This window comes from Drosophila serrata, unplaced genomic scaffold, assembly GCF_035046125.1.
Source record: "Drosophila serrata isolate PLE 108 unplaced genomic scaffold, ASM3504612v1 contig_382, whole genome shotgun sequence".
NCBI lineage: Eukaryota > Metazoa > Arthropoda > Insecta > Diptera > Drosophilidae > Drosophila > Drosophila serrata.
The window spans coordinates 6,043,409-6,065,351 of record NW_028257280.1 but is presented as its reverse complement, the minus strand read 5'-3'; the positions used below and the strand labels follow the sequence as shown (position 1 = coordinate 6,065,351).

The window sequence follows — 21,943 nt, the reverse complement described above, 5'->3', positions numbered from 1 at the left end:
TGGTTATTCACTAAATAGGTTCTGTACAAAAGTTTGTTATTTTTATAATCATTATTTGTTTCATTTTTATTAATTATTATAATTATTATTTTTATTTTTCAAAACGCACAAGAAACCGAAGCAATTAAGAACTAGATGACCATGTTTCGAAAACACGAAACTATCTTTGTATACTATTGTTAAAGTAGCTTAAGTAGCTTCATTCAAAATTATTATATATATTACGTGTTGAAATTTTTTATCAAAGGCGTATAGTTTAAAAATTAAAATAAAAGAAATCAACTGATAAAAATGACAGATAGCTGATCCAAAATCAAGGTTATTTTAAAGGAAATTTAATAGAATATTAAAGAAATTTCTCATTTATAAATTAAAAAAAAAGTATTAATTGTTTTTTGTTATAATTATTTATTTATGGGAAATTTAAAAAAATTATTTGATTGCCTTCGATTACAATTTATCGATAACATCAATAACTGCCAGCCATAAGAATTACGCGCATTGTTGGTTGTTGGCCACACTAAAAAAGAGGAGAAGCGGGAGACGAAAGCAGACGCCACAAAATTGGTTAAAAATTCTTAAATCCAGGATCTGAAAGTTATACGGCTGAAATGGGAAAAGAAAAGGCCGGCAAGTCCTTTAGCATAGGCGACCTCGTGTTCGCCAAGGTCAAGGGCTATCCGGCGTGGCCGGCGAAGATCACCAAGTACATAAACAAGAAGTACAATGTTTACTTCTACGGCACTGGCGAGACGGCCAACATCAAGCTCGAGGATCTGTTCTCTTACGCTAACAACAAGGAGAAGTTCGCCACGGATAAGAACATGAAGCGCGCTAAGTTCAGCGACGCCATCGACCAGATCGAGAGTGCATTGGCTGGCGAGGACTCGGCCCCTATCGATTTGTCCGAAGAGGGAGCTCCAACTTCCGCCACCTCTGAGCCCTCGTCTCCCACCAAGAAGTCGGAAGAGGCCACCAAGCCCGAGACATCCACCTCCACTCCTGCTGCAGCTTCCACAAGCGAGAAACCCAAAAAGACCCCAGGAGGTGCCCGGAAAACCAAGGCACCTCCACGCCATGTGGACGGCGATACTGATGCGGCATCTGGCACCGAAGCCTCGGGCGCTGCTGATGCTCCTCCGCCGCCGAAGCGTAAGGTTCCGCCGGAGGGATTAAATGCAACAGCAAGTGCCGCCTCTGCTCCGGCTACATCTGCTGCTCCAGCTGCTGGTGCCACGAACCGCCAGAAGTCCGTTAAGAAATCGAAACCGACAGCAGCCGTAACTCCCATCCAGAAGCGCTCCAGGCCAGTAAATGTGAGTATATAACAATAGTACTTGCAGGAGAGCGGTATTAAGCCGACATAGAACAATAAAATTATACCAATAAGATCTCGGTGACATTAACTTCATACAAATTTTTGACAGTTGACGTTCAACAACATATAAATATAAAAAGCTAGATAGCCTTCCAAGTTGACCAACCAATTTTTCTTTTCATATTCGTAGAACATCCAAAACGACATGTTGATGGTATACTTGCCGACGGCCAAGTGCTTGGGCATTGATCTTAACTACAACAAGCCAGAGAACTTTGAGAGTGCCGCCGCCGAGCAGGCCTGGAAGGAGAAGACGCGCATAGAAGCCATGGAGCTAAAGGTGAAGCTGGAGAGCGGCCAAGTCGAGCCAGAATCTATGCCAGAGCGCATAATCGTGGAGCCAGCACGCAGCGAGATCCCGAAACAGGAGGCTATGCGTTTCATTGAGGAGCTAATTGAGCATGAGGACAATCTATTCATGGAACGTGACTTTATCCAGCTCTCCCAGCAGCTGCGCGAGTGCTTGGGACTGCGTCGAGCCAATGTGGGCAAGTGCTTGGAGATTCTGGAGATGTTTAAAGACGTTGAGCTGAACAAGCTGATGCTGTTGCGGAATCCCGAATGTGTGGACATAATGCGGCGTTTGCGTCGCTATGTGGGCAACTTGGAACTCTGGAAAATGGAACACTGCGACGAGGTGGAGTTTAAGGAGAAGGCCCAGATTATACGAAAAGTGTCCGCCTCTATATATGACGGCTTTAAGGGTCTGTTCAATTCGGAAAATGAGTACGAAGACAACTTCTGGATAGAGTTTTGTGAAAAGGTTAAGATATACAAGGCGTACACAAAGAATATGAATGAGAACCTGCGAGTGGGTATGAACGAGCGCGGCTACAACAATCTGGTTGAGGCCAAAGAAGGCTCCACCGCCGCCGTCGCTGTCGAAGCTGCTCAAAAGTAGATGATCAGTGTTTTTGTGGACGAGCAAGTCCAATTGGTAAGCAGAAATTTTTAATAAAAAATCCGTATTAAGCTTTTAACACTCACTTTTATTTTTCAGTTAGACATAAGACATAATGAATCGAGCATATTTGGAGCTCTAACGACGAGTGCTATTTGCTTATTTTCTAGGATTAATTTTAATGCAGATTACTTACTCTGATGACCGTGTGGATCCCTTATAACTAGACATATTCCAGCTTCCTTCGATCCTTACTTACATATATATACCATATGTGTGCGTAGAAGTTCGATGATTAATAATGAATTAAACTTAGAGGCAGTACATGATCCAACCAAAACGATCGTTTTCATTTTTTTTTTTTTTAATTCGTTTTGAAGGACTTTTGGTTAGAAAAATAATAAATACAAAAGTCTGCAGTGAAGCTGCATTCATAATCAATTTATTTTATAAATATATTTAAGCTTTAGGCTCTTCTTACATACTAATTAATAATAAAGAATCAATTTTCCTTGGCATCTCCTATGCCATCTGGCAGGATGGCAAACATTGCCTCTGATTCCGGCAGGCAGGGTGAATCATATATCTTGCATATTCGCGTCTCGCCCTTGCCTTTTCTCAGATATAGTCGCGTGGTCGAGGAGTGAGCCATTATATGTCCTCCGATCGGTTTCTTGGCATCTCCCGCAAACATGCCTGGGCCACCGTCCAGCGAGGCTGTCACCTGATTGGTAATCACAACGGCCACGCCAAACTCATCCGCTAGACGTTGCAGCATGCGCAGGAATAACCCCAAATGGTTCTGCCGAGCGGCCAACTCGCCTCGTCCAATATAATCCGAACGGTACAGAGCCATTGCACTATCCACTATGACGACGGCGTATCTGAAATATTAGGAAATAGTTTAGATATGGGTTACCTTTATCTACAAAAGTCTATCTAACCTGGATTCAAAGAGCATGCCCGCTGCCATCTGAATGAGTCGCGTTTGCTGGTCCGAGTTATAGGCCCGCGAGCACGCGACGTTGTCGAGGACCTCAGCCTCGTTGAGCTTGTAACGTTGAGCAATGGCTGACAACCGCTCCGGCCGGAAGGTGTTTTCCGTATCAATATACAAGCACTTGCCCTCGCCACCCTTCTGACTAATGGGCAGCTGGCAGGTGACCGCCAAGGTATGGCAGATCTGCGTCTTGCCGCAACGGAACTCTCCAAAGATCTCCGTAATGGAACCTGTCTCAATGCCACCGCCTAGAAGTTTGTCCAGTTCCTTGGAGCCTGTGGTTAGTTGCACCACGTCCGCTCGCATCTGATGGAAGGTGCGGGCACTGAGGAAGCCCAGAGGTACCAGTTTGTTTGCCTCCGTAATGATCTGCTCCACCTTCCCGCCGCCCAGTCCGGGGATGGCCATCAGCTGCTTCTTTGTGGCATTGGCCACCGCCTCCACAGTGTGCAGGCTGGCCTGCTGCAGCAGTCTAATGTCCTTGGCAGTGATGCTGCCGCCCTGGAAGGTGCGTAGATGAGATAAGCTGCAATCATCTAACGATCACTGATCGACGCTCACCATTAACTTGGAAACGCTCAGCGGTCCCCCCTCCTCCTCCTCAGTAGCCGATGTCTCCACATTTGACAGCTTCTCCATTGACAGCTGCGAAGTTTGAGTTCTCGTTTTTTAATCGAATTTATACTTAAAATTCTCAGTTTTAAAAGTTGCCAGGAAATTTCGTCAAAGATTGCCGCCAGCGCCGTAGACGGACCGTAGGAGCAGAACAGGTGAGAAAATTTTCCCTTTCACGGCGGCTGGCCACACTTAAGGCGCGCAATTGTGCTCATGACATTGGCGTTGCCACACATTTCAATGAAATTAATTTTCCTGACTTGCAGAACGTACAACTTTCGCTACAGGAAAAATAATATATGGACAGCTCATCGCAATGAGCGACTATCACTATTTCGATATTAAATTGTGAGTAGAGAAATAAATTTCTTTCTTTATTTTTACCCTATCTTATTAGAAAGATACGAGACCCGGATGATGTTGTTTTGACTCCAGCCCTCTTCCGTAGCTGCGTTATTGATGCTATTTACAGTTTTTGTTGTGAGGAAAAGCCAATCCTCGAGATTGTAAAGTTTTGTGCCCTTCAACAACGCATTATTTTCCGGGTCCCAGAGGATTTGTTCGATGTTGCACGCATTTGTATTCCACTAATAGGGCACTATCAGCAAAGTCCCTGTCATTTTGAGATCCTTGAAACGTCTAAGACAATGCTGGACTTTGAAAAAGTCAGCGAAAAAGAAGACATTACTAGCTGCGATTAGAAAATGGTTTCATAAGTTATTCTCCGAATATAAAAACATTCATGTTAATTTAATTTTATTTAATAACGAATTTATTAATTAAATAAAGCAGCTAAAGTATAATTTAGAAAACTCAATTTTTCAGTTCTGAGCGTTTTAAAAAATACTGACACTATACCATCAACCATGAAATGGTTGGCACTTTCTATTTGGTCCAGCTGTTTCGAAGCCTGAAAGAAATTAGAGCTGCCGGATATTTAAAAAAAAATATCAAAACATCGATATTTGGGCAAAAAACTATCGATATACTGATATTTTGATATATTTTCAACCCTAGAAGAAACAGTGAAAAGGGGAAAATTACATAAAAAACACACTGACCGGCATTTTTTGAGGACTTCCCGAAGCTTCGGTAGAAAATTGAACCCGGTCAGCCTTACGGGAGACTTGGAGTTGTTGTGACCGAAGCATGAGTGGTTACCAATACTTGGACGTGAAGCTGTGAGTGCTGTAATTCTAACTCACGTTCGCACGTGCTGGCCAAGATGATTTAAAATTATGACTTAAACCTGTGTTTTCTTTTAGAAAACTCAGTGATCCCGAATCCGTAACATTGACGCCCGTCTTTCTCTGCGGCTGCATTATCAGCTCCCTGACGAGTATCTTTGGGGAAATTGGTGGACAGACCTCTGTGAAGATTGTGAAATTCAGCGCCTCGCAGCAGCGTTCCGTGTTCCAGGTTCCTGAGGATTTCCTAGAACGCGTCCGCATCGCAATATCTTTGATTGGCTACTACCAGGAGGTGCCCTGCCATTTCCAAGTGCTCAACACATCTCCCAAACGACTGGATTTCGAGGATACTGAGGAAGAATTCATTACATTAATCTAGAAAGATGTCATCCTTTTCATTCTGCAAGGAATACGGCAAGGACAAGGTCATCTTTGTCACCAAGGAGGACCATGCCACGCCCAGCAAAATTGAGCTGCCGGCGCCGGAACAGCCAGAGGGTGTTATCACCAAGGACGGCAATATAAACTGGAGTTGCCCGTGCCTAGGTGGCATGGCCACTGGCCCCTGCGGCGTTGATTTTCGCGAGGCCTTTTCCTGCTTCCAGTACAGCAAGGCCGACCCCAAGGGCTCAGACTGTTACGAGGCTTTCACCAAGATGCGCGACTGCTTCCAAATGTACCCCACCGTATACAACAAGTCCGGCGGAGCTGATGATGACGACGACGATGGCCTGGGTGATGCTTTGGACGCAGGTGCAGCTGGCGACGCCGATCCGCTGGCGGATGTGGGCGCTCCTGAAGCCGCCGATGAGGCGGCGGGCCCCAAGAGCACCTCGGTGGTGCCCAAGGCCTAGGATGACAATATCTGTTATGTTGAACTTACTTAATGATAAGAGCTAGGTGTGACTTCGTAAAAATAAAAAAGCTTGTCATAGTTGTGGGCCAAAAAGCCACTTAATATATATACCATGAATATCGTGACTTTATGTTTTACCTGCTTGCTTAAAATAATAGTTTTTGCCAACATTAAAATTAAAATTATCTTCGCAACTTAAAATCTGTAGTTAGCCTTATGAGTTTACATTCCTTTACAATAAGATTATTCTGTACTGACAGTTGGAAATTGAATTAAACTAATTTTGTTGGAACGAAATAATTGCTTTAAGTAGTTTGTTTATAAATTATAACTTTAAAATTTCAAATAATTTTTAAATAAAATATTTGAAACGTGAAAAATTCATTTACTTTGTATGCTAGAACATAATTTTGCCGATATTACCTTAAATTTATATATTAAATTTATATATATATAATTATATATTATATAATATTATCATAATATTAAGCACATATAACATTGGACTTGTGTTTTTATTTGTATTTAACTTATTTATTGTTTTTCACTGTAGGCCATTTTTTTCGTATTATTTTCCGTATTTTCGCAAAGCGTTAGCACCTGACCGCGGTATTTTCGGCCACATGCAGCCACACTGTTTACGAAGCAAGCGAGAGGAAAGAACGTAAAAAATAATATTTCGTGACGAAAAAATGCTGTAGGCGCATTGTAAAATGCATATAGTGCTGATAAATCGCGTTTGTGAGATGCTAAAACGCGAGTTCGACACCAAGTCCGTGCAGAACTTCAAAGTGCAATAACAAAATAGGCGCTGTATCGAATATACCAAAGTGCAATTGGCCAGTTGAGACTACAACCACAACAAAAACAACAACACAATCGACATCGAAGACTACTAAATAACCTTGTACGCTGTGATCAGAAATAATATACATAGTTAATCAGCGTAGAAGGCATAATATTAAAAGGCGAATAAGTGGTTAAATAATACAAGTAACAACAAGTTTAATAGGAAAAACACGCTGACTGTCTCTGTGTGTGTGAGTGTGCGAGTGAGTGTGAGTGCGAGAGTGTGCTACCAATACAAACGCAACCACGACGCAATACAAGCGCACAGCGCATAGTTTTCTAATAATAATAAAAGAAATAAAGTAACGGCGATAAATAATTTAAAACAACAACAACAGCAACGAAGAGTCTCAAAAAGTGCTGGAAAAACTCGCGATAAGGAAAAGCGAAAGAAAGAAACCAACGAAAACAATAACAAAAAAAAGCAAACGGAAACCTCCACATCGACAGATCTTTGAATGCTGCTGCATTTTGATCTCCGGCAAACAACAAAATGGTTTCGTTAATTGATACAATCGATGCGGCAGCCGAGAAGCAGAAGCAACTGGCGGTTGCTGCATCCACCTCATCATCCTCATCGACCTCCCCAGCTTCCTCCTCCGATTCCTCGTCCTCCAAATCCAATCTCACGGCCAGCGGAAAGCCAAAGGAGAAACGAAGGTGAGTGGAATATAAACCAATGTACACTGTGATCATATCCATTGCAATCCCCCGGAATATTATTTAGATCAGTTGATTTTTTGCCTATTGCATAAGCGTTTGCTTTCTTTTTCTGCCTCCTCTTCGCCGCTGCTTCTGCTGCTGCTGCTGCGGCGAAGCGGCTTTTGTTGCTATCGCGCTTTTCTGCTTGTCTTCTCCAATTCCTCGTCTCGTATTTCATACTTTTCCCCAGATGTGGGATCATCCATGGAACCTACTTAATGCCAAAAGGATTTCCCATAATGTTTCTTAACAATCTTTCAGAGTTATGGCCAGGTTTTTGATAATATGCCTAACATTACGACCTTGTTGTAAACTTTAGCATTGCTCTTTTTGGTTAAACGTATTGTTACTAATTGATCATTTGATCATATCGTCAGTTTCTGCAAATTTTTTTTTTGATATTTGGTAATCAATACTAACCAAAAATTCTCTCCACTGTGCCTGTATAACGATCCCGATGCATCCATCAGATATTTTCTTTTTAATGATCTTTGATTCTGAATATCATTATCCGTTTGTTGGACATATCTTTTCTCAATTGTTTGCCCTTAGATCTTATTATAATCATTACGTTATTCAGTTTAGTTATTTTTCTTTTCCGTAAGCCTTATATGGTAAAGTTTTGAATGTATTCAATTTATTCATGGAAATATACCAATTTAAAATCATTTAATAATGGATTACTAATCAAACTTTGTCATTAAATGCTGCTCAACATTTTCCAGAATCATTTGTCTATAAATTTGCTAGATTATTAGCATATTGTTTGTGTCTAGCTTTACTCATGAACTCGTTACCTGGAGAGCAATTTTTTTCAACAAATATTCCGAGTAGCTTCAGATTTTTCTAGGCTCCTCATTTTGCTGTGTGTGAGGTGCTTTTCTTACCTAGATCTAACTTATAGCCTTTCAGAATTTTTTACTTTTTGAAAACTTTTGTCAAATCCATAATGATGTGGGTTATTTCCTGCTATATTAATCATTCCTGTCTATCGTTTTTCCTATATTGAAAATATAATATAATTACCATAAAGCCTTTCCTGGATGTATTTGATTTCATTAGCTTCCCTTTCTGGGCGTCACTAGCTGACGAAAAAGCCGAGAAGAGAGACGGCAGAGAGAGCTGGCAAATGGGGGAATAGAAAAATATCGAAAAGCCAATCATTAATCACGCGTTCAACTAATTTTTGCATTCGCCGTAATTATACAAACTTGTGACGGAGACGGAGAACGCAACGACCGAGACCCACGACCTTCAGCGATTCAAAGACAAAAGTCGAGACAAGTTGGCAATAAAAAATAACAAACTGAAATCGCTCCGTTTGCATATATGCACATTAAGGTTTCCGCAATGGAATATAATATCGAAGAGATATGTATATAAAACCAGCAAACAACCTTTCACAACTCTTGCAAAGAAAGTGTAGGACAATGTTGGCGAAAGTCCTTGGGTATTGAATATTACACGTAGATAGTTAAATCAAACTACCTTAGGTTTATATTTCTATCAGCATATCTTCTAATGATCAGTGTATCTGCTTTCTTGATTTCCAGTTTTATACCCGTGAAAGGTATTCTAATTTTAGCCAGAAGCTTGTAATGTTGTAAAGGAGTCATTTCCGACCCAAAAAATCATATATATTCTTGATCAGAATGAATAGCAGAATCGATCTAGCTATGTTTGGAAGAAAAATAAATTTTCGAAATTTTTGCAACATTTTATAAGGGGTTACATCGTCAAAATTGGGGGAAAAAATTGTCCAAAATTTGAATTTGTTTAAATTTTAAATCGAGTGAGCAAATTTGTTAAAATATTAAAAACTAACATAGGAAAATTTTCAGAATTAAAGTTAATGCTTTTTTGACTTAGTTTCTTAAATTTTGATTTGTGATAAGAATCGTCATATAAAAATATAGATAAATATTTACTCACCTAATAGTATTATAATTTTAGTCAGGAGCTTGTAATTTTGTAAAGGAGTCATTTTCGATCAGCACCAACGGCCGGATCGATCTAGCTATATCAGGCGGTAAACATATTTTACCAATTTTTTTCAAAATTTTATAAGGGGTTACATCGTTAAAAATTAAAAAAAAAAAAATTGGCAAAAAAAAATATTTTTTTTTAATGTTAAATGGAGTAAGCAGTTTTATAAACCTATTAAAAACTAACATACAAAAGTTTTCCGAATTAAAATTAATGCTTTTTTGACTTAGTTCTGAGTTTTAGAAACTTTGAGTTGACGAAAAATTCGTCATATAAAAGTATTGATAAAGAACGATTCAAAAATAAGAAAATATTTTAAACATCGGCTTACCGAAGCAAATTACCAAAAAATTTGATGACAAACTAAACTTGATTATAAACAAATGTCAACTTAATTATTTGCATAAAGCTTATCGGTTTATCTACTGATGTAAAAATAACTAAAACCATATTTTTTCATATCACAACTTTGTTAACAATAATCCAAACAAGTTTACCTTATCAGAGTAATAACGAATTGAAGCAAGTGCACACTTCAAATCACTTGTTGCGCTCCTTAAGGTCGTATCCTTCAAGGGTTCATGTCCTCTGTTATTAAGGCCAAGCCCCCATGATTTGGATTTATTTTTAGCTCACTCCATTGTTCCTTCTGTTTTCTTAAGCACTGTGGGTTATTTTTAAATGAAGGAAAAATCGTATTAAAAAAAGAGGAAAACCTGTTATGTTTGCTCTCTTTAAGTTCAAAAGCAACCAGTTTTTTGTATTCCTCTTGCTTCGTTTTATCAGCTTTTGTTTTGTTTTTCTTATGTTTTTTTTTGACTCCGTTTTTTGTTTTTTTGCTACGCCCCTTTTAAAACCTAAAATTTATTTGTTTTAAAAAACCATAAACTGTTTTTTACGTTTTAATTTAAGAAATGAAACTATGCCTTGCTTTTGGCCTACGTGACAGCCATAAAGCCAATGTGTTTAATAGCCGAAAAGTTGAAAAGCGGTTCTATAACCATTTTAAATCGACGATTTGACTTCGATTAGACCCACTAACCGACTATTGGCGGTAGTTTTCCCCCATTTACTTCGAACTGGTTCCAAAAATATTTGTGTGCGCACTGTAAACAATTGATTTCAACTAAAACTAACATAAGAAATTTGCCAGACTTTAGTGAAAGCTTTGCACTGAAAAATATTAAAAAAGAGTTGTTGATATAATTGATGTATTTAAAGAATAAACTTCGATCTGAAAAGGTTTTAAGTATTTTAGAAATATTAATTTCAAATCTTTTGTTATTAGATGAAACAATTAATTCTTTAAAATATTTACATTAAAATTATTCCTCTAATTAAAACATAAAGTGTTTAAATATATATTTCAATTTATAAAGAAGTTAAATACTTTCTTCTGCTAAAATAAAAAAATTTTATGATTCTAAAACTCACTGATGTTAAAAAGATTTATTTCGATCTTTACATTGTTTCCTTAATAAAAATGAATTATTACAAGCAGGAATTTAAATTAATGTTATAGTTTGTTATTTTAAATTATTTTTTTTTTTTAACGCTGTCAGACCTGTTTGATCCGAAAAACAAGGAAAAAACATACAGAAGTCAATGAATAAAAACTAAAAAAAAAAGAAAAATAATAAAAACCGACAAAAACAAAAACTCGCACAATAAATTTATTTCAATACCAACGAAATCAAACACACTTACATGCACACTCACACATACTCAGATGTGTGTAAATTATTTAAATGATATGCCTTGATGTTGTTGTTGTTTTTTGTTTTTGTTGTCTGGCCACGACGACCTACTTTTTTGCGCAATCGAACTAAAAATGTGACGACACGGGGAGAGGTGTGGAACGCCCAAAGGGGGAGGGATTTTTGAAGGGAGTGACAGAGAGGGAGAGAGAGAAAGAGCGCTGGCATTGTATTATTAGGCTTTTGGAGTTATTTGTTGTTGTTTTCTTCTCGCCTTCCTCTTTATTTTCATCCACAAATTTTTGTTTTGCTGCTGTAGTACTCAGAGAATAATTGGGCTTTTAAGAAGTATAATATTTCTATAAAGAAAAACTTAAATACCTTATGGATACCGAATTTAATTTTGAAAAAATAAGAATTAAATATATATGTACTTATTTTTGTTTGTTTCAAGAAATTATAATATAATGTAAACTTATATATCCATATCTTTAAAGAAGTGTTTGAAGTTACGAAAATTTTTTCCTTGTGCACCGAATTGAACTTGATGCATCGAAAGAGATAGATATAGTTATAGTGAAAGAGACAGAGCAAGGGCAACGCAGCTTCCGAATCTGGTTCAGTCATTCAGTTGTTTGATGGGCCCTATATGCATCGCATCGCATCTGGCGTAAATTATGAATCTTTTTCATTTTTATTTCTGACAGAGAAAGTGGAAATTTACGGCCGTCTTTACTTAAAAATATATTTTTGTAAAATAAAATTGCGCCAAAAAGATCAGACAGTTTCAGTTTCAGATTCAGATCAGTTTTGTAGGGAGTATCTTTTTGCTAAAAGAAATACAAAGATCTTGTTGTTTGTTTGGTTTGTGTTATATCTGCTGATTCTGTTTAATTTATGATGTGCTTTTAATATTATTTTCATTTTTTAATAAAGTTGGAATAACAAATAAATACCTAGTTTTAATAGATTAAGTAATGTTACCTATCTCATTTTAATTTAAAAATTTTCCTGAAAAGGGGTTCCTTTAAGATACCTCTCCAGATAGACAGACATTTGTAGCATAAAAAGGTAAACAATGAGGTTATCATCTTCCATGGACTGATATTTTAACTTGACCCCGGCTGTCTTTCCCTATCTCCTCGAACTGATTACATTGTGATTTTGATTACCTTTTGTATGGGAAGCCTACGAGCTTCTGTTCCACGCTCTTATCTCGTTTCACTTTCCTCGGTTGTTTACCAAACGAACTAATCTAAATATTTATCTGTTATGCTATAGTTCTTATCGGGGAAATCTGGGAGATTGTTAGCAACAATATTTAGTCATCAAAATATAAGAGGACTCTTTCAAAAGGTATTCATATTTTGGGTAGAAAAGTTTAACCTAAAAGGAAATGATCTGTATAACCAGACTATATAAAATATTTCATGCTAATTTAATTTACATTTAGGAGATATTATTATTATAGATCTTAACACATTTTCATTATCTTCTGAATTTGATTTTATTAAAATATTTCTATCCAAAATGGCTTAACTGTTTCAAAAAATTATTTAAATATATAAAAGAAGGGTCAATATCAAGGATTTTATTAACATTAAACGCAAGTATAATATGTAACACATTGCATTATATCTACAAGGGTATTACAACTTCAGCTTTATGAAGTCATAGACCCTTTTCCACTATTATATTAATTTATATATATTATATTCTGCACATATATGATCGGAAAATTAACTCCAGGACGTGCAGTGATTTGCCAAAGAGCTGCAAAGTATGCTATACGATTCGTGATAATTATCAGCTAAATTGGAGCTCACTGACATAATTTATATACGTCTAATTTGAATCTGCCACTCATATATGTAAGTACCGACCATTATCGCACCCGATTGGACCGTACCGAAGCGTTAGCACCCTGCGGCCTGAATGTTTTCAACTCCGGGGACCGAGTCCGGGCCATCTTATCTTATCGTTCCGGTGCGGAGCGCACTTGTCCGGATAGGCGGGCAAACTTTGTCTGATAGTCCATGAATTTTGACGTTAATGTCTGGCTCTCCGGCTCTCTTCGCTTTTTTTTTTGCGATTTCTGTGGCTGCCCGGGTATAAATATGATGGCCTCAAGCCCATGGAACCTTTCGTGCATTTACGGTTCGAACTACCGTATGTCGTGTTCTGTTTTACTTTCAAGTTGCTCGTACTAAATAGCCAAGTTATCAGCTGTTATCGGGACGCGTGTGTATGTCCATCATCGATGGGCTTAGCCGGATTCCAGCGAATGAAACGGCACAAACAATGTTTAATTCCTGGGATACCTGTGACTTTTCCTGTCCCGGCGACAGTTCCTTTTACGGCGATGAAGTGACCTCCAATTCCGGTTTCTATGAAAGTGATTTGAAGCAACAGCTTCAACAGCAACAGCTAAACCATGGCTCAGTCTCAGTCTATGGGCATGCTCCTATCAATGAACCCTGTGTAAACTTTAACAATGGAACCTTTTATCAGGCTCCAAGCCAACTTAACCCCAGGCCCTTTGTTGGTGCCATTTTGGGTCCCAATGTCTCCTCTGGAATGCATCGTTACCATCCCTATCAGCAACACCCACAGCAGGAGGCTTTCTATGGCCAGAGGGGCAGTCTTCTGTCTGTTCCAACTCCTTGCAGCGAGACTCGTCCTTGGAGCTATGCCTATTGCTATGGCTACACACCCACCAATACCCAACCTTGCCAGTTTTCCCAATTTGTGGATATTGAGGATTTCATGTGAGTGCAACTTAAGAAACTCTGCTGCGTAATTTCTGTGGGATTTATAAAGTAAACCTTATAAACAATAGGCTTTTTTTATTTTAGAAAGCTAATAAAACCATGTTTTGAAATACATATGTAACTATATAACCAGCAATGGAATGACAAAAGATCATTCAACTGTTCTTAAAGATACTTTATATAGTTATCATACAATTGTCCTTCTTCGTACCGTGCCTAAGTCTTTTACTTATAACAAATTATCCCAAGTAAAATTTAAAAATTTTAAAGGGTTTTATTCATATATTTTCGGTATATTTATTCACCTGTTGAAATTGGTTGTGCCAGGTATATTCAAAGCCAAAGTAAATGGCGCGGCTCTTATCTATGCTTATTTGTGGATCGTTTTTTATAATAATATTTAGATACGCAGAAGTAGATAGGAGTAAGTAGGAGAGAGGCGGGGACTTGAGTGAGTCAAGGTTCTCTGGGTTTCTCCCGGCAGAAAGTCCCTTTCCTCTATTTTATCAAAAAACACAAAACGGCTGCTCTAAAATAAGACTTTCGCTCTCTTTTTGATTTCTTAATGGGCCCCCCAATATAGTTTATAAAAGTTGAGAATTGTTTGGCTGTCGTTTGATTGTGTAATTGTTATCATGACACCGATGACTTTATGTTGGGTATTTCCCAAAGGTTTATATTCACGTGGCGCAGCCGTTAAAGGTCTCTTAGAGTTTGGAATCAATACGTATTGATCAACGATTGACGCAGATTACGCTCTCTCCCCTTTCGAGGGAGGTATCCTCTTAGCATGCAACGTGCACGGAAACTTAATGACAACGAAATGGTCGCCAGGTTTGCGTTTATTTACGTTTTGCACACGTTTATGCCAAATTTGCGACTGCCCGTTTCCATGCTAATGAGAGTCAAAGCCAAACTGACGCAAGAAAGCCCGAAACTAAAAGACTTCCCCCTGTCCAGATTTATATTGGGCCAAACCAAACATCCCTGACCCCTGATTTACTGTCCCATGAACTTGGCATTAACACCTCGAGTCGTATCTTAAATGTTTTCGCTGATATCACGCCCTGGAGATACGACGCATTTTGGCTAAGAGTTTTGAAATTTCAAAAGCAGAGGTCAGCATCCTAAAGGTGTCTGAGGGATAAGAATCTTAAAGCTGGCCACGTGTTTGTATTCTGATTTGGTTTATTTTAAAGCTTAACTGAACTGTGGGATAAATTGTTGTTAAGGAGTCCTTTAAATTGTTAAAAATTATATGAGAAATGAGTTAAAGCAAAGTTCTTTGTGGTGTTGATAAGAAATGATACTAAAATACATTTATTTAATTGTTGATTAGTTTATAAAGTTGCCTTATCTAACGTGTTAAATAACTTTATTTCTTCTTTAATCAGTGCCTTGATTTGTGGTTAACTTGATTAGACTTGATTTCAAAATATTTGGAAAGAGGTTTAAAAAAACAAAGGAGACTAAAGAAATTGTATGAATTATTTATTATTATTATTTATTATTTTCTATTTAACCCAATTTGTCATTGTTTATTATTTATTCAACTTTTGCAGTTTCTTTTAAATTTATACACCGCTTTTGGCCACTGTTTAAGCTTCGCTTTGGAGCGGAAGTACTTAGCAACAACAACGACAGCTGCTGGCCAATAACAAGGCAATTCTACTGTCACTGTCAGAATATTTAACAATCCATAGTTATGTAGCTTCTGTTCTAATGAACAGACAACAACAAAAAGAAATAAAAAAACCCCTCGATCAGTCCATTTAAGCAGGCCATTAGCATGCAATCAAAGGCGCTCTAAGTCGCTTTCTATGGCCCGTGCACAAATATTACTTATAAATGCACATGGGTTTGTATATGTATAAACTTTAAGATTGTTAGTTGTGTGCATAGCGATAATATATTGTATACATAGTGGGTGAAATAATACATTACTATATTAGTTATCTAACCGGCTGCATTTCGATTTTCGCCTTTTGCTTCAAACCTTTGCCTGGTTTCCATCAATCAGTCAATTCAGTTTGATTGACAATGAAAACCCCCTCTTATCTCTCTTACTTTCAGTTCTATTAATATTATTAACCCAATGTTTCTCTCTCACTCTGTTTGCTTGTCGGGAAAATGTGAAATCGAAAGCTAAAGCTTTGGGTTTTTAAACAAGATCATGGGGATACTTGCTTTAAATATTAAGACTTATTTTATAGATTAAATACTCTTCTTTATGTAGATTTTATAGATTTACATATAAAAGTTGTATAAATCAACTTCTAATAGTTGTTATAGAAGTTGTATTACTTAACCTCTAATATGTAGTTGTGTATTAAATATAATAATTTAATAAATCAACCTCTAATAGTTGATTGCGGCCATTCAACTGGTTAGCTATGTAATTTATAAACTTTTCAGTGGCACATACTTGATGCAACTATTCAAGCAAACATTTATTGAGTTTGATTGGCATTTTCACACTTTAATTAATTATACAGCAATCAGTTAAATGAATTGTGAGTTACAATCTGATTTAGCTTTGCTAATAAAAAACTAAAATACCCTTTCCTAAAGGGGTATTTTAAAGCCTTTATTGGACAGCCTTTAGACTGACGTAAACATCACTCAATAGAGTCCCAGATTCCGCTGTCTATGGCGGCTGATAGGTTTCCCCTTTGTGTTCGCTCGATATCCTTCATTGACAGGTGATACTTAGGTCTTGGAAATATCTATCTAAAAACTGCTTGAAATTTTAACTTGTGGTTGCCATGCGAATTTTCCCGAGCGAAAAAAAAACACCTGCCTTTTAATGCAGAGTTGACGATTTTCTGTCACCCCAAACCCAGTAGTACGTGCAAAAATTAGCGTGTACCACGGATTATACAAGTTTGCCCTCTATTTCGATAATAAATAAAATATTATGAGCATGCTGCATAAATTTCCGAATTAGTTTCATTCCATGTGCCGCTGCTCACGAGATTTTCTTGGCAAACTTTCTATACTTTTTCCCCCTGTTCCCGAGGGACGCCATTCGTCTTTTCTTAGAATTTCTCAAAAAAGATATATAAATATATATAAATTGATAGTGTCTGTATGTGTGTGAGGTCAGTGCTCTGCCGTAGAATTAGTTCTTTGCTTGTTAAACCATTAAAACTTGTCGCCAATATCGAAACGAGTTGAATCCCCCGGCTTTAAGGGGGCTTAATCACAACTCTGCACAGTCGCTAATTGACAACTCATCGGGACAGGTGGCGAGGAGCTTCGTCAATCGTCTCGCCGAAATTTCCAAAAAGTCTTCCACTTTATAATATAAGATATTAATATTGGGGCCAAGGCAGTCGGAGGCTAACTTTATCAGGCGAACGTGTGACTTGCTGGCTATTCTCGGAACCCCAAAAAGCTGACATTATAAACTATCCAAAGCCCCCCGGGGAGCCCTCTTCAGACAGTTTTCTCTAAGGGGGTGCCGTTGTAGGTCAAGATCCTCATAGACATTATACAATGAATAATGGATTTATGCAAAATAGTCTTAACAAGAACTAAGGTGAAGTAGGCTGCCTTTTACTTAATATTCTTTATCAATTTCTTTAGCAGAGGAAGTGTTATTGCTTTCACTAACTATGCAATGTCTGATAAATATTAATTTGCAATGGAAATCTGGTTGTGACATCGTTCTTTTAAATATATAACCTTATAACCTTATAACTATATTATGAAATTATTAAAATCAAGGCATTACTCTGCAATATTACTTAAAATCAATCTCGGTATATACATTTTAGAAAACAACAACCAATTCATCATTATCTATATCATATTTCTATATATTAGATTACCTTTTTTGCTTTTTACAAAAGGTTTATTTATACGATAAAATAAAATGCCTAATCTTTTATTCTTTGTATACTTTTAATTATATTTTTTCTTATATTTTGTTAAGTAATTTATTTACTCCTCCCTTGATAAAGTACCTTGATAAAGTATTTAGTTGCCTATGATTTTTAGAAAGTTATGAAGAAGATAACTTTAATGCAAAATAAAGCTTAAATAAGACTTAATAAGTAGTTCCTTGCATACATTATTATATCACTTTTTAAAATATATAATAATATATAGAAATCCACTTTAAATACATGGCTGCCATGAACTTTGGCGCCGTGTTGATCGCCTTCGCTTTTTCGCTTCTATTTTATTTTTTTTTTGCGCATGGCCGGGCAGCAAAACGCGAAAATTGCAGGCGGTGTTCATTTAATTGGAAAATTGCTGGCTCTGGCCGCGTGAATTGAATCAAAAGCAATGAAACGGGAATGAAAGTGCAATTGAAATGCACGCATATTACTGCCAGCCTCCCAGCCCATTCACATCCCCTTCATCTTTTTGCCACACAGAACAGTGGCCTGCCTACGTGATCGCTCAGAAATTATGCTAATTTGTCCATGATCTTTGCAGGAACAATGAGAAGCGTAAGGAAAAATCGAGAGATGCGGCCAGATGTCGTCGCTCCAAGGAGACGGAGATTTTCATGGAACTCTCACAGGCTCTGCCGCTGAAAACCGATGATGTCAATCAACTGGACAAGGCCTCGGTGATGAGGATTACCATAGCGTTTCTTAAGATTCGCGAGATGCTGCAGTTTGGTAAGTATTTTGATTTTTATAATAATTAAATTAATTACACTTATGAATTCTATGTAGTTCCCAGTTTACGCAACTGCAATGAGGACATTAAGCAGGACATTGATGCTGTAGAGGAACAGCAGCTGCGGGAAGTCAAACCCAAGCTGGAAATTGGCTGCGAGGATTGGCTTAATGGAGCCGAAGCCAGTCAGCTCTTAAAGCAGACCATGGATGGTTTCCTACTGGTCCTGTCCCACGAGGGTGATATTACCTATGTCACCGAGAACGTGGTCGAGTATCTGGGCATTACCAAAGTGAGTAATTCAAATTATTTAAAGGAGAATCTATACTAATAACTCATTTTCTTAATCCTTTTAGATCGACACTCTTGGCCAACAGATTTGGGAGTACTCGCATCAGTGCGATCATGCCGAGATCAAGGAGGCACTTAGCCTAAAGCGAGAGAACGCTGACAAGGTCAAGGACGAGCAGCAGGACTCTGGGGTGACCACCCATCACAGGGACTTGTTTGTGCGTTTAAAGTGCACCTTGACCAGTCGTGGACGCAGCATTAACATCAAGAGCGCCTCCTACAAGGTGAGATTGCCTTTTATATATAATATAATTGTAATAATAACAAGGGTAGCTTGTTTACTTTGTAATTATTGTGATTGCCCCTTGGTTTCTATCGTTTTGAATCTTATACTTGTACTACTTACAGGTCATTCACATTACTGGACACTTGGTGATCAATGCCAAGGGCGAACGCCTGCTGATCGCCGTGGGAAGACCCATTCCTCATCCCTCGAACATTGAAATACCCTTGGGAACCAGCACTTTCCTTACGAAGCATTCGCTGGATATGAAATTCACCTATGTGGATGACAAGTAGGAATGATATACCAGCTATGCTCCAACTTTTACTTATACTAATTAAAATCTATAGATTCTTTTACGAGTTTGTGATAAAATCAAATTAGAATTTGGAGCATAGCTGTTATAATCTATAAACACCTTCTAACTCTTTCTGATTTTGATCTTTCAGGATGCATGGCTTGTTGGGATATTCGCCCAGCGACTTGCTTGATACATCTTTATTTGTCTGCCAGCATGGAGCTGATTCTGAACGCCTTATGGCCACCTTCAAGAGCGGTGAGTGAGCTGTCCAAACTACCTACGAAAACTCGCGACTCATTAAAACTAACTGCAGCTAACTAATGCTAAACTAATTACTTTAATGTGCAAATTAAAACACGCTCGGTTGTCGTTGGATGCCGGAAGAGTGTCCGGCACATCAAAACAAAGTTGTCACTCGTCCGGTGCGCTACCTGTCCTGGCTCCTGTTCACGTCCAGCAGTTGCCATAGCTTATTGCATTTAATTAGTTGTAGCACCTTCCTCTTTGGCGCAGACCCCACTCTTTTCCCTCCTCCCAAGGGTCGCAACACAAAGACCATTAGTCGTTGGCTTGACTTGGCTCTGCTTTAATTTCACTTTAGTTGCTAATTAGCTTTTGCGAAACTAAATGAATTGGTCAGGGCAGCAGCGAGACAGCTGAAATCTCTGTTCAGCGCTATCTAGTCTCTTTTTTTCATATCTTTATTATTTTGTTTATTAGGAAGTTTTTATTGTTGATTCAATTATGTTTCCTAGTAGCGTGTAGCCTTGTTTATTCGAAGCATTTCATTCCATTCTGGCTGAATCTATATAATCCAGATTAGCAATCGAAGTCGCAGCCAAAGACCGCCTGCTCATTTGCAATCAATTTTCATAAGCCAAAAGTATCTTTATCACACCCAAGATATCCAACTCGAGCGATAGATAAATGTGTCTGCCCACAGAGGAGAAAACATTAGAGGGTTTAACAAGTCAGTGTGCTTAAGCAAAGTATTTATCATTCAAATATAAATATTATTATTTAGCATTAGCATTTTGATTGTGATATGAAGTAGTATATATGGAATTGTTTCTCTGTTAAATTTGTGTATAAATATTTTAAGCGGGAATATTTATAGCTGATTAACAGCATTATCCATCGACGAGCCTTAGTTTTATGTTCATTTGACATTTCCTAAAGTACATAATTAATTGTTCCTCCTACTGACTTAAATATGTAGATAATAAGCTCATAAGGCTTTTCAAAAGTAATTTTAATATAGGAATGCAAGGTTGAGACTCATGATACTGAACGTTTTTATTGATATGACAACCAAAACGTATTGATATATTGATAATGCAGAATTCGATAGATTTAAATTTTCCGATAAATACAATTATTGGTATTTATTGATATTTCAAAATTCGATTATTGATATTTGACTTGAAGGTTGATCGATATTTTAAAAGTTGATAAAACAGACAAAATTTAGTTAAACAATATTTTCTTGAAATTGATTTTATATATTTCGATATGTTTGCGATATGCTTGATGTGATATGAGGCGAGACATTTTCATAGATATGTATTTGGACTTTACCTCTTAAAATACATGAGTTGATGGTATTTTTTGTAGTGTAGAAAGACAAGTAAAATAATGGAAGGAATAAGAAGCTTTCCGTTCTCGCAGCCATCTTAAGCATTTTTCTTAATTTCTCCCAAGCTCATCCTGGGCGCGGTTCCTAGTTATTGTTTGCTTATTTGTTGCTCTTAATGGCCGCGTCATGTCGTCTACATTGACCAAATAATGTTGCCACTGCCGATGGTGCTGCTGCTGCTGCTTCGTTGGCTTTTTGCACTTAAAATGCCAGAGCTTGGGCAATAAAAACTCCGCTGCTGCTGGTGCTTCTGCTGCTCCTGCTGACCATTGTTTGGGGTACATTGTACCCAAAAGTGCCCAAAAGAGAGCATCCTTCCCTGCATCCTTCCTCCCAAGGAGCTAGGATGGACAGAATAGACGGAAAATTGTCACTGCACTACAATTGGAATTATTATTGGCTGCGATGACTTTGGCTTCTTGGCCGGACATTTCCCGTTCCCCAGACTTTGCTGTAGACACGTTCTGTGCGAAATGACTTTCGGTTTTATGATGCGACGTATCCATTTGACCAGGACGCGGTCCCTGGAATGCAGCTGCCTCCATGTCCAGTTGGAGTTGGTGGAGTTCCTCCTGCATCTCGCATATCGTTAGCAAAACTTGCCAGCAAGTTGTAAAAATGTCTTCGAAAGTCGTAAAAGTATTTCATACATTTTTGTTTTTATTAAGTTGTGTGCTCTTTGGGTTTTCTTGAAAGTTTTTCCTTGAAAGCTGCTTGCCTGTGCACACTTGCCATATTATTGTTTATGAGTGCTGTCCGTTTTTATTTCCATTTGATTTTCATCAAGTTTACATGGCTTAGTAATAAGGGGGGTCAGCTGGCGGTCGGTCGTTCTGTCGGTCTTTCGGTCTG

General features: G+C 37.9%; 6 protein-coding genes across 7 annotated transcripts in view; 5 read left to right on the top strand and 1 right to left on the bottom strand.

Annotated features, from left to right (window-relative positions):
• Window positions 1-488: 488 nt before the first annotated feature.
• Window positions 489-2,619, top strand: Jasper (JIL-1 anchoring and stabilizing protein). Of its 2 annotated transcripts, none has more exons than XM_020955236.2 (3): window positions 489-1,316; window positions 1,509-2,315; window positions 2,379-2,619. In XM_020955236.2, exons 1-2 carry the CDS (start codon window positions 612-614, stop codon window positions 2,277-2,279), a joined length of 1,476 nt encoding a protein of 491 aa, XP_020810895.1. In that variant the 5' UTR covers window positions 489-611; the 3' UTR covers window positions 2,280-2,315; window positions 2,379-2,619. The 2 variants fall into 2 exon arrangements, with proteins under 2 accessions (XP_020810895.1, XP_086696834.1); XM_086840708.1 differs by having other exon boundaries at window positions 492-1,316; window positions 2,383-2,619.
• An 86-nt stretch (window positions 2,620-2,705) lies between these two features.
• spn-A (RAD51 recombinase homolog spn-A) lies at window positions 2,706-4,048 on the bottom strand. The gene is made up of 3 exons (XM_020955227.2): window positions 3,841-4,048; window positions 3,224-3,780; window positions 2,706-3,163 (listed from the first exon to the last, which is right to left on the bottom strand). Exons 1-3 carry the CDS (start codon window positions 3,916-3,918, stop codon window positions 2,782-2,784), a joined length of 1,017 nt encoding a protein of 338 aa, XP_020810886.1. The 5' UTR covers window positions 3,919-4,048; the 3' UTR covers window positions 2,706-2,781.
• Rpp14b (Ribonuclease P/MRP subunit p14 b) lies at window positions 3,908-4,711 on the top strand. Its single transcript, XM_020955228.2, has 3 exons — window positions 3,908-4,049; window positions 4,161-4,242; window positions 4,292-4,711. The coding sequence occupies exons 2-3, from the start codon at window positions 4,211-4,213 to the stop codon at window positions 4,593-4,595; spliced, it is 336 nt and encodes a 111-aa protein (XP_020810887.2). The 5' UTR covers window positions 3,908-4,049; window positions 4,161-4,210; the 3' UTR covers window positions 4,596-4,711.
• Window positions 4,712-4,966: 255 nt separating this feature from the next.
• Rpp14a (Ribonuclease P/MRP subunit p14 a) lies at window positions 4,967-6,057 on the top strand. The gene is made up of 2 exons (XM_020955241.2): window positions 4,967-5,075; window positions 5,160-6,057. The coding sequence occupies exons 1-2, from the start codon at window positions 5,044-5,046 to the stop codon at window positions 5,461-5,463; spliced, it is 336 nt and encodes a 111-aa protein (XP_020810900.2). The 5' UTR covers window positions 4,967-5,043; the 3' UTR covers window positions 5,464-6,057.
• LOC110186181 (mitochondrial intermembrane space import and assembly protein 40) lies at window positions 5,468-6,057 on the top strand. The gene has a single exon (XM_020955240.2). It carries the CDS (start codon window positions 5,468-5,470, stop codon window positions 5,936-5,938), a length of 471 nt encoding a protein of 156 aa, XP_020810899.1. The 3' UTR covers window positions 5,939-6,057.
• A 4,180-nt stretch (window positions 6,058-10,237) lies between these two features.
• Window positions 10,238-21,943, top strand: part of sima (HIF-1 transcription factor component sima) — a 69,131-nt gene continuing 57,425 nt past the window's right edge. Inside the window, 6 exon segments of the mRNA XM_086840706.1 lie at window positions 10,238-13,942; window positions 18,392-18,579; window positions 18,637-18,872; window positions 18,937-19,155; window positions 19,280-19,446; window positions 19,604-19,710. Coding sequence (XP_086696832.1) covers window positions 13,422-13,942; window positions 18,392-18,579; window positions 18,637-18,872; window positions 18,937-19,155; window positions 19,280-19,446; window positions 19,604-19,710 — 1,438 coding nt within the window. The 5' untranslated portion in view covers window positions 10,238-13,421.

What these genes read in the sequence shown, in the direction of transcription:
- spn-A (XM_020955227.2), bottom strand. Translation starts at nt 3,918, where the DNA reads ATGGAGAAGCTGTCAAATGTGGAGACATCGGCTACTGAGGAGGAGGAG. An exon ending in TGAGCGTTTCCAAGTTAATG is followed by an intron (nt 3,781 to 3,840) that starts GTGAGCGTCGAT and finishes CGCACCTTCCAG; the next exon opens with GGCGGCAGCATCACTGCCAA. An exon ending in GGCATGCTCTTTGAATCCAG is followed by an intron (nt 3,164 to 3,223) that starts GTTAGATAGACT and finishes CTAATATTTCAG; the next exon opens with ATACGCCGTCGTCATAGTGG.
- Rpp14b (XM_020955228.2), top strand. Translation starts at nt 4,211, where the DNA reads ATGAGCGACTATCACTATTTCGATATTAAATT. An exon ending in CACTATTTCGATATTAAATT is followed by an intron (nt 4,243 to 4,291) that starts GTGAGTAGAGAA and finishes CTATCTTATTAG; the next exon opens with AAAGATACGAGACCCGGATG.
- Jasper (XM_020955236.2), top strand. Translation starts at nt 612, where the DNA reads ATGGGAAAAGAAAAGGCCGGCAAGTCCTTTAGCATAGGCGACCTCGTG. An exon ending in AGCGCTCCAGGCCAGTAAAT is followed by an intron (nt 1,317 to 1,508) that starts GTGAGTATATAA and finishes TCATATTCGTAG; the next exon opens with AACATCCAAAACGACATGTT.
- LOC110186181 (XM_020955240.2), top strand. Translation starts at nt 5,468, where the DNA reads ATGTCATCCTTTTCATTCTGCAAGGAATACGGCAAGGACAAGGTCATC.
- Rpp14a (XM_020955241.2), top strand. Translation starts at nt 5,044, where the DNA reads ATGAGTGGTTACCAATACTTGGACGTGAAGCT. An exon ending in CAATACTTGGACGTGAAGCT is followed by an intron (nt 5,076 to 5,159) that starts GTGAGTGCTGTA and finishes GTTTTCTTTTAG; the next exon opens with AAAACTCAGTGATCCCGAAT.